The sequence below is a fragment of the Falco cherrug genome, chromosome 5 (assembly GCF_023634085.1).
Source record: "Falco cherrug isolate bFalChe1 chromosome 5, bFalChe1.pri, whole genome shotgun sequence".
Classification (NCBI taxonomy): Eukaryota; Metazoa; Chordata; class Aves; order Falconiformes; family Falconidae; genus Falco; species Falco cherrug.
In genome coordinates, this window is record NC_073701.1 from 62,239,464 (window position 1) to 62,251,239 (window position 11,776).

General features: G+C 40.7%; 1 protein-coding gene across 3 annotated transcripts in view; it reads right to left on the minus strand.

Moving 5' to 3' along the window:
• Positions 1-11,256, minus strand: part of EXOC4 (exocyst complex component 4) — a 408,335-nt gene extending 397,079 nt beyond the window's left edge. For 2 of the 3 annotated variants that reach the window (XM_055710705.1, XM_055710704.1), the window contains exon 1: positions 11,144-11,256. In XM_055710705.1, coding sequence (XP_055566680.1) covers positions 11,144-11,229 — 86 coding nt within the window. In that variant the 5' untranslated portion in view covers positions 11,230-11,256. The remainder of the gene's footprint in view (positions 1-11,143) is intronic. The other variant, XM_027808507.2, reaches the window with a different exon arrangement.
• Between the last annotated feature and the right edge of the window lie 520 nt (positions 11,257-11,776).

The following is an 11,776-nucleotide window of genomic DNA, read 5'->3' on the forward strand; positions in this document are numbered from 1 at the left end:
AGAGGCTATACCTTTCTAGAAAAGTGAACTAACTCCCAGCTCCAGAAGAGTGCTCCATCCTCAGCACCACAGATGAAGGAATAAAGTGTCTCAGACATGTTGGCACAATTAGGACCCAAAAGCACATTTGAAACTACTCTCACCTGGTGCTTTCCAGCAATTCAACAACCATCAAAACCTAGGGACTGACCCAAAACACTGGAAGGCAAGATTTCTGAGTTATAGATGCTTACCTATAAATGCTCAACACAGAAAAGTGTTTGGAAGCAGCTGGAAAAGCCAATTGAGTCATTTTTTCTCTCCACAGACCTCAGTCTCAGCATTTTCCTCTGAGCAACAAAATTAAATGCTTCTCTCACTGAAACACTAAAGAGCTCTGAGAAAGTCACACAATGTCTCATTTTCATAATGCAAAAAATACTACAGACTGTAGCTACTATTTACCATAGTAAATACATACAGCACTTTGAAAATGCAACACATTAAGCAGGGATAAAAGAAACTTTTCTCTAGGAACCAACGTAATTAATCTGGTTCCAACAACACCACCAGCAGACTCCATACACTATATAACAAGTTATTCTCACACTGCAGACTTAGTGCTAGCTGTTTCTTTGTGTCTTGACAAATCAATGTTTTTCATAGACCTGTCCAAGATCCACAGGTGCCTGGACTGCAGAGCTACCACACAATCTCATATCCTCTGTAAATTTACTCCTACAGTGTGATACATTAAGGTAGGGAAGAAGGGAAAGGGGGTGCAGGTGGGAAGCAAACTCTCCCACATTCAAACACCACAAAAACCAACACTCACATGATGAAAAAGAACAGAAAACAAGCCATAATTTCTTCACAAGGTAATACATTTCCTTCATTGCTGTGAACTGCAAGAACGTGATGTCCACTAAGCTATTCAACAGCAGAAGAAAACAAATCCCATTGCACTACACATCATGTGTCCCAATAGGTAACTACAGAAGTACAGAAATGCTGCAGAGATCAGCTGCAAAACTATGAAGCAATTCACCTCCCTTAATAACATGCTATTTTTGAGCTTCAAATGCACTCCAACCCCAAAACAGGACTTAACATCATAGCTCCTAGCACTACAGGGCACCACACACAGATTAATCTTTATTCTGTGTAACACCCATGTTCCTGCAAATGTGCACAGCTTATCTGCACGAATGAACTACTACAAAATAAGCTCTGATGTGAATGAAATGCATGACAGACTTCTTTGCTCAGTCCCCACATCAACAAGCTTAACAAAAACTGAGAATAGCCACACAGGTAGTTACTAAGAAATGCTTTTCCTGGAGCATCCTGCGACTTTTCAGTAGGAAAAACCTTTGCAAAGCCAGCAACAGGCATCATTGCAGGTACTTTAGGCAGCCACAGTGCCAAAGTGCTCAGGCTGGCGATATGGGCTGCTGAACCACAAAGCTTCAAGGGGACTGAGTATTTTGTTCACAGAGACATGTACAGAAGTGGAAAAAACTGGGTTCCTAAACAAATCCACTCATTTTCCTCTCAAAGGGAGGCATGAATGAATGAATCTCCTCCATCTGCATTTTCACATTTATTTTCCTGCTTGACAGTAAAGATTTAGTTTCAGCACATGCGATCCTAATAGTGTACCTCAGTCTGAAGCATCAGAGAAGCAACTCAACTCTATTTTCCCCTCTTTTATTCTACAAGGGCCAATAACAAAACTTGTCTCTGACCTAGACACAAATCCATGAATTTGATTTCCAAATGCCCACAGTCCAACACTGGTTCATTTTGCAACATGCTGAGTGCCCTTAGAGCACACACAGGCTTTCAGCCTTCTGAACCTGAATTCAGGGTGCGAGCCACACCACTCCTGCTTCATCTAGTACCCTGTCACTGCATTTCATTCACTAGTGTTTTTTCTACCAAACCCTGCTATTTGGTTGTCCCCTCAATCCCTAATATTTTGCACTGTGGCAAAAGGAAGTTAACAACCTTCAAGACTATCCATTTACAGACACCAGCCTCAAAAATCACCACTCCAGTAGGAATCAGATTTAAGACTCAACAAGAATTTGTTTACATGGAGAAGTCTCATGTTTGCCCACATAGCTTCTATTATCAAGGGCTTCAGTCAGTTTTCCAGGGCAGACAAGTAATTTCTTTTGCTAGCCCACTGTTAGCTTCCTATCTACCCAATAAAACACCAAGAAAATTAGATTGTGTCAATTTTAAGGGAAAAATGTTAATGAATAATAAATGTTTCATTTCTGTAGATTTGCTTTTTCTGATGCTTTCAGCTATGTTGGGTGGATAACTTTGCCTGTTTTACCTACCCTAAGGCCAGCCATGTTAAGTATGATCACTGCTAAGCTATGGATAGTAAACAGTCTTAATTACCAATTTCTTGACTAGAAAATTTGTTTCAAAGGAAGAACACTATAGTAACAGTATGTGGGCATTATGATTCTGCGGGGGTTTTTATTAAATGTATTATTTTTATTTTTTATTAAAAATGAAAGAAAAGACATTGCATGGAAAATGCAAATATGCATTTTAGAAAATTAATGCAAAGTTAGCACCTGCAACACTCTAGACAATTCTTACAGGAGAGGAGTGTTGAAGTCCGTGCTGCTTTTGACCGTTGCTGTAGGTGTTCAGCACCAGTGTGTCCCTGTAGACCTTCTCTTCCTCTGCTCCACAGTATCAGAGCAGACATATGCAAATATTTGTGGTTTAAGGCAGAAAAGAATACTACATGAGGCACAGGAGCAGCTTGGAAATCCAGGAAGAATCTTCTGTTACTTCTGGATCCGGTTTCTTTAAGCACATAATTCACTTGCCTTCATTCAGCATCACTTATTCAAATGCAAACACTCATTAAAGACAGTGGGAAACACCAACAAAAAACCCAAATGCAAGCCGATCAAATTTAAATGTTTCTCATCTGATCAGGAAAACGAACATTTTAGTGACGTGGAATAAAAAGGAGTGCTGAATCACTGGGGCGATCAAACAAAGCTTCAGTTTTAACAGCGATCCACAGTAAACTTTCTGCCACCTGTTTCTACATTATTGTGCACCATTATCACATGCCGCCTTAAGCCTCCCAGTTCCTCCCCTTAAAACACTTCTGAAGCTACAATAACACAGACAGCTTGTGGTATCAACTCCGTACAACACAGCCTGGATTAAAGTTTGTCTTGGTGAAAGCTAAGGCTATGTTTAGAAGTGTGGCCAACTTACAGGACTCACTTATGTTGTAACCTTTCTCTCTGGTAAAAACAATGCCAGAAATCTGTTGAACAGAAGAAGCTTCTGAAATACACACTACAGCTTTGGGCAAAATCCAAAGTTTAAGGGATGCAGTATGATCCATCCCTTCTGAAGAAATTGGGCAAGGTTTTCAACATTTTAGCGTGGGCAACAGTTAATAATTCTTACTGTCCACCTTTGAAATCTGCAGATAAAGTGCTGGGTAGGTACTACATGTTAAGATTATAAAAACTGAGTATGTTTCACAATGTATCATATACATTTGCACCACTCTAGACAATAAAATCAATAGTACACCACTACAATTATCAACATCACCCTTCAAGAAGGAAAATCAGAGAATGAGGGAGTTTCTTTAGTCTCCATTTTATACCATACTAAGGACCTAAAAGACAAACCAGAATATGACAAGCCTCTGTCAGTTACAGGGTGGGGGGCTGGCGGGGGAGTAGATATCAAAGCACAGCCTTAGCTAAAACAATTTTTGACCAACAAAGGATTTGTCAGTTAAGTGAAGAAAGCAGTTGCTAGAAGCAAAAAAATCATTTCAGCAGAGCACTGTGGATCTCTAGGAAGACCAGTCTCCTCTCTGCAGGAAATAGCTGCAATGTGCCAAGGAGATTTCAGTATTAGAAGGGGGGGGGGAAGGGGGGAAGGCAGAGTAAAAAGAAACCCGTTAGAATTTAGTTACTTTTCATAAGGCACCTCTTGCTGACAACCGTGACCACACAGCAATTACAGTATTTGCTCTCTTATTTCAGTTTAAACCGTTGTGATCATTACTAGATATTTATCGTGCACTAACACTTGAATGCCAGCTACCCCATTGAGAGACACCGCTCAGACATGGAGACTGACAGCACAAGCTCTTTTATGGCAAGGAAATCTAATAGACAAGAAACAACAACAGCTGAATAAAAGATAAGAGGTCAGGATGCGAGGGAAAGGGAACAAAATAACTGAGATGGAGAGAGCACATCTGTCCACATCTCAGCTGTCCAGCAGAAGCGAGCATAACCAGGCAGTTACTCAGACGTTGTCAAGTTGCAAATTATCACAGGAATTGTGGCAGTGAGTTTGAAGTGCAAGTTGTTGGGAGGATCAAATGTTGAATTCACAGATGCATGGAAGATGCACATAAGTGCTCTGCAAGAAATACTGTATGGTAAAATGCATTACTCTGTTATTACTTTTTCCTGCCCTAAAAGCTGTAGAGGGAAACAGAACATTACACTGATGCTGATGATTTCAAGAACTGGGCCTTGCAGTAAAATTGTCAAACACCACCGAAGATCAAACACACATTAAATGTTTACTGGAGGCATCTTACAAGTAGTATTTAAGCCTCTGAGTTAATCAGAGTAAAATGTTTAAGTGAGGAAACAATAAAATCTGGTCCTTTCTGAAAATCTAGACATTGGTTGGGTGGTTTTTTTTCCCCCCAAGCCTTATTTTTATGGGTATAAAAAACCCAATCCTGTATGGGAAAAAAGCCTGTCTAGAGCAGTTCAGCAAGTATCCTTCCTCCCAACTACTGTTCCACCCCACGAGACCTTACAAGCAGCTATGTTTCAACAGAGCACAATGAAAAAGCTTTGTAAGGCACCCTGGGACAAGAACCACTGTACTTTGACACACTGTCTAAACTACTCTACAAATTTCTAGAGGTTCATTAAACTAAATAGACTTATTTGAATTTTATAATTGAAAACTGTTGTCTTAAAGACAAGTCCCAAATGGGGTGATCTACAGCTTCCAGCACTATTTAACCTCAAAGAATATAATCTGATAATACATGTTTTGAAACCTCTGCAGAGTCATTGAAACAGTTCTGAAAGTCAGTTCCTTCTGAAACAAAGCCGGCCAGAAGAAAAAAAAAAATCCAAAAGATAGTTAACAATTTAACTCAGTAACAACATGTTAAATGTTTTCTCATTTTCATAGGTTAGCTGATTGTTCCTATGAAATTCTGGATTTGAGGAAATGCATCAATACGTTCAGGAGACAAACGCCTCCCTTCATGGCAACAATGAGGTGCTGGAAAAAAGGGAGTCAAAAACTGCACCATGTAAGTCAATTGGCATGGGAAATGGGGTATTCACTGTAAACTGACTATAAAATTATAAAGGATCTTCCCCTTAATTAAAAAAAAAAAAGTAAAATCCTGAGGCCAGCACGCTCCACCCTCAAAGGGAACACAAAGCACTCATCCTCCAGACAACTAGATCACCACTGTGCAAACAAAGAAATAACTCACTCCACTACAAGAAAAGGCAGAACCCAGTCTCTTCAAAATGCTGTTAAACATACAAAGTAAACAGAGCATTATAAAACATTTCACTCCTCTACTTACATTCCATTAATCTTTCATGCTGCTTACACAGTTGGTTAAAGCATTCTCAACAAAAGTTGATGATCTTTTTATCATTGAAGACTTTCATATATATATAGCTGCAGTGTAAAGGCTGAGCAGCCTACAGCCATCTCATATATCATCATGGAATGCTTTATTTTGATAAATTAATCAACCCTTAATCAAATTTTACCACATCAATACAAACCATATAAGTATAGCTAGTGATCAGCTGATTTCTGAAACAAATACTAGACTCAGTCATTTAAGATTATGACTTCAACAGAACAAGTCACTCTTCTTAGCTGTCTCCAACAGCCCTGCATGAAGATGAAAAAACAATACCACACAGGCAAAACCCCGACACCAACTGCACACCATTTTCTGCCTCAGAAAAGGGATGCAGACAGACAGACCAACCCATGAGATGCCAGTTACAACTACAGGCACAAGCAGAGTGACCTAGCTACCACCCTACTACATGACAACCTGTCCAGGACTATCTCCATGTATAGGAGACCACAGGTACCAGCTCTACCTTTTTCCATAATGAATTCTAAATCCAAAAAGCCAACACAGCTTTTTGCATTACCACATTCCCAGGAGAAAACACAAGCCCTAAGGATCAGTATTTTCAAATTTGCAAGAGCAGAAGCAGGACAATGCGACTCAGACCTGCCACCTGGATGATTAAAAGATGAAGAGTATTTAAGGAGCCATCGGCCCCTCTGCACTATGAACCCATCCTTGACATCACGTAGCATCAGAACAGTGGCCATGCATGAATCAGCAAGAGGCTTTGGAGATTTCAATATTAACCAGAAGGTTTCAATACTGCACTGGAACGAAGAGTTGTTGGAGGCAACATCTTCAGAACAGTTGAAACCACAGAACATGTAATAATTTTTTAACAAAACCAACTATTTCTACTTCCTAGTTTTTTAAGAGTAGTCTGAACTCCAGCTTTGCACAGTGCATCGTTTAAAGCTGAAGTAAGAGCTGAAAAATAGAGTAACTTGAACTTTTAAACAGGGCATGATCACACATACTTCCTTCTGCATATGGTTGTGTGTTCACGTATGCACCCTCCCCTACTGTTAATATTAAAATTCAATTAAGTGTCTATATGAAGCTACAAGCCAACACTTGTATAAAATGTATGCATATCTGGCAAGAACCTCACAATCATTTCAGTAAAATTTATCATTTAAAACCATACTCCACCAAATACAATTTATTCTCAATGAATTTCTGAGCTACTTGCCTCATAGAAGAACCACTACTTTTATAACATTGGAGAACACCTTTAGCAATAAAAGCAGTTTTAAGAGACCATTACAGTGTATACAGATCGGAGTAACTCAGCCTTATTTCTCATAGCAGCTATTTTCAAATGCAACAATGAGGGCAACAGGTATACATTCATCCTTCTCACTCTACATCTCAAACTGAGATATCAGTTCTATTGCTTTAGAAAAAGACCAAATGGCAGATCATTAGTGATAATCCATTTAACAGAGTTCACTGTAAACATAATGAAAATAATAGCCGAAAGGCGTTAAAAGGAAAAAGAAATCCACTTGTGAAAAATAAAATACATGCAAGGTTTTTTGCCGTATCTGCAGATACCTGCTGTATGTGTTTGCCTGTGTGAAAGCTTAACACAAAGATTTCAATAAGGTCTTATGGAGTCACTGCTATAGTTTGTTTTCCCCCAATTAAAGCAGCTATTAAAGGCCAGTTTTAAAAAATAGCAACCTTTAATTGGAAAAAAAAAGCGTTAACAATAAATAAAAGGCAGACACATTTACCAATTAAAAATCTGACAAGATCCCTCAAAAAAATAGCATTTGCTAAATGCCAGGTTGCTTGTTTCAAAGTACAAAAGCCGCTTCAACCAGCTACCAACAAAACAAAAGGTTAAGAAAAATCAATATACATACACGTGTTTGTCCTCTGAAAAATAAAAAAATAAAAAGAAATCCCCAAGTTGTCCTCCAGCAGATGAGCAGTATTTTTTCCACTATGCACTATTTTTTTAAAAAGACACTGTGAAAGCCCATGTGATCAGCATTAGACAACAAAAGCTCCTGGTCTCCAGTGACAATATTTTGACCTTATAAAGTACCTTTTATTCAAGGAATTTGAAGGATCCTTCCCATACACGAAGGAATTAGCACATTTTGAAAGTGGGTGTGCTGAGGCATGATTGTAAGTGCTGCACTTTCAACCAGCCAGCAGAAGCAAGGGGACATAAGCTGTAAAGCCCTGCTATCCAATATCCTACTCTAGAAGTCAAAATCCCAGGAGCTATGTCTTCTTGTAGCAAATAATGGTCATTTCTTCTCAGCAATGTGAGAACAAGGGCAAATTGAAGATACTTTCATATCTCCTAAAGGCACAGAGAAAAGAAGAAAGGCTCCCTTGAGCTACAACAAAGGTGGGGATTTTAATAGCAGACTGCAAACATTCATTAAGCTTCCCAAACACTCTTTACTTCTAAAAGATTTATTGTTATGAACAAACCCTCTATTTCTCCTTTAGGAGAAAGAAGAGGGGAAGCTATACCCAAAAACTCAGTATAACCCAGCAGCAGCACTGCTCAGTGTCTGACTACACTGCCTCGTAACTGTGTAACTCCTAACCAGGAGCCAGTAGCTCCTGCCTCTTTTCCAATGTATCAGACAGCTACTAAGCTTGAGTAAATATAAACAAATTATCCCTTCATTATTAAAACGATTTCTATTTATAAAAGGCCTTTCAGCTTCACATTTGAAAGCATTTTATAGACAATCACACTAAGCAGATTTTGCAGACCTAAGCAATGTTTCTTTTTGAAAGACCACCATCTTTGCTATAACCAAGTAAAATACCGTAATACTTAAAGAAGCTCCTCTAGTTTTGTTTTTTTACAGCAGAAGAATGTAGTCAGAGTTTTGCTACTTTCTTTTTATGGGCCTTTCACAAAGCGACAAGAGAGAAATAAACAGCTCCCTAAATAAACCAGAAAATGCAATCTAAACCCACAAGAATTGGCAGAATATTCTATACATAAATGTTTCAGAAATAAAGCTATCAAGAAAAGTAAACTTTGCCACATTTGAAACCAGTAGTCTACTGTTAAGATTTGTAATATTTTTCTGAAGCTGATTAGTTATAAGAAAGATACACTTAACACACTCAGGCCTATATTTGTTTGCAATGGTATTTTATGAGCATATAAAACAGCAAAAAAATGTCACCTGTTGCTTGGCAAGTTCATCCTCACCTGAGCAGCTATACAAAAGCAACATAAAGAAAACTACTTAAATTCCTTTCCGTATCACTTCCTTTTGGTAGTTGCCAAACCCTACGAAATGTGAATATTAACACAACGCTTTCTCCTTCCTTCGCAATCAGTTCTACTTTCAGGCTTTCATGGTCTGGCTCAACACAACACTTCAAGCTTTGCAAAGAATCTCTACATCCAAACCAAGTTCTAATTAAACTCTGGAGGTGTAGTTATCAGGCTGTTTATTTGAAATAAATAATTTTAATTTCATAAAGTTAACCTCAATGTTGTGTCCAAACACTGGACCTAAACCAACCAAAGTATCAGTGCCTGTAAGCCAAAGATTATTAGACAAACATGATTTCTTATTTAGAGAACATAGTTATATGAGCTCACTCTCATTTTACATTATAAATGAAATAAGAAGTCCAGGTTTGTAAAAATAGAGATACAGAAGGCAGCCCTTAAAATACTCTTGGAAATTACAGGAAACATGAACAAAAAAACCTTAAACAGACTATTACTACAGGAAATGCTGCAGCAATCAATGCACATCTACTATTGATTCTTCCGCTGTCTACAAATTTTCTCTATTTTCTCTCAATTTTCTCTAAATTAAGGTTATCTAGCTACAACATACTACATTTCCCTCCTCAACTTATTAAAATTTGAGGCTGATAAAGAAATGCTAAGCACAACACTTCAAATCCATGCTACTTACCCTTGTCCCAAATATACTTAAGTCCCAGCAAAAACTCAAGGTCCAGGCAGAGGCTTGATTTTTTTCAGATTTTCACCTAATCATGTATTCATTACACAAACGTTCCATGTGAACTCATGAACAATTGCACCCATGAGCGTGTGTAGGTCTGGGTATAAAAGCTGCAGGAACATGATCCATTTTGATAATCACGTTTTCGGGTACTAGCTTCCCACCCCTTTCCCCTTCAACATTTGTTATATACAAAATAAAAAGTTACCAAAGCACACTACTACCAGTATCATACCTCAAGTTTATACGAGGTCATGCCAACATACACTTTTCTGCATACCAACCTAAACAAGTCTGGGTTTTTAACAGCTTTTCTTATAAAACTAATGAACCACATATATTTGAAATGGAAGTCAGGCACCGCAGTCTGTGTTAAGCACCACCTTTCATTCATTGTTCAGTGGGATTCTTTGTTACCTATTACCGTACAATTCAGAGACCGCAGCCGTGACCCTGGAAAGGCTACACAGTTCTGTGAACCTACTGCTTTTCAGAGCCATCATTTACCTCCAGTTTTGCAAGATCTGAAAGACCACTTTTCAGAGTAACAAAAGAGAATGGAATTTTGTCCTAAACATTACTATTCATAGAGGATTTTAAAATCATAACATGTCCTAGATACAGAAATATTGCTACAATAACTTCTCCAAAGTAACTGACTATAGTTTCTGGCAAAGACACTGAAGTAGGAATCAAAGTTTGCAAGTTCATTACAACTCACAATATTGTACTAATATGACTGCGTGCTGCCCAAGGCTTCAGTTTGGGAAACCAGCTGCCAGCCTACTGTTTATAAGCTACGTAGAAGAGATTTTTACACGCAGTTGAAGAAGGCACAGAGGGAAAGCAGTGAAATGAATTCAAGTCCTTGCTTGGCTCAAAGTATATCACAGAATCACCCTCTAGCAAAGGAGAGGGGTTCAGGAATAAGGGCAGACAGAAATCAATACTCTAAACATGACTAGACACAACTGTTTTCTTTTCATCCCCTGCAAGGCAGTTAGAAGTAGCACTTTTCCCTCTACTGCATCCTAAACCAGAATGGAGTTTGCACTCAGGACTTCCTACTCCCGCAGCTTTTCCGGCCAGTCATATTTTACTCAGTGCTGCCATGTGTTTGTGGACAGAGGTCAACTATAGACTCTACAGCAGTAAAAAGATATAGTGCCTTGACCCTCCCTGCACGACATTAAGCTAGTGCTAACTGCAGGGCTTACTCCTCAGGCCCCAGGATATAACAAAGTGGAACAGAAGGGGGAAGCCAGGCAGGGCGGGAGGACGGCGGGCAGCGCTCAGGAGAAGGCCTGCTCCAGCGCTGAGGCCTCCCCACAGCTGTCAGGGCCCTGGAAGGACCCGAGGTCTTGGAAGCCCGGCCCGGAACGGGCCCCACACGCCCCTGGGTCACCCCCAGGGTCCCACGCAGGGCGGCCCTGCGGGCGTGATGGGAGGCTGCAGAGCGGGGCCACTCCACCCCTACCTGATCACAGAGATGAGCAGCCCCGAGGGGTCCTTGCTCTTGCTCATGGTGCTCCGGTAGCGCCCCGCCGCCTCGCCCGCCGCCATCTTGTACCCCCCTCAAACACAGGGCGGCCACCCGTGCTGGCGCGGCGCAGCCAATCAGAAGAGAGGAGGCGGGCGGCTGCGGGTCTGTGACCCAATAGCATGCGAAGAGGGCGGGGCGCGCGGCATCGGACGGCGGCGCAGCGTGCGGCGGCGCCGCGGGGCCTGCTGGGAGCTGTAGTGCTTATGGCGGCGGCCGCGGCCCGCGCACGGCGTCCCGCTCGGTCCGGGGGGGACAGGAGCGCACCGCCGACAGTACGATCCCCCCTTCGAAAGGCAGTTAAAATTTAATAATAGGTCTACGAAATTATCGCCCAGATAAGATACATCTGCATAGTGGGCTGTGTCCGAAAGTCCTTATTGGCTCTGGAAGCTGCAGAAAATGGGGTGGGAGCGTGGGAGAGCGAAGCCACCCTCACAGAGCCTGGCGGCGCAGGGTGCCAGGGCCTCCGCCGGGCTGCACGGCGAGGGGTTTAAACGTTTATAGGATTGAAAAGCAACAAAATGCACTAGCTACTTAGAGTAATGCATCCTATGAACTAGCCAATGC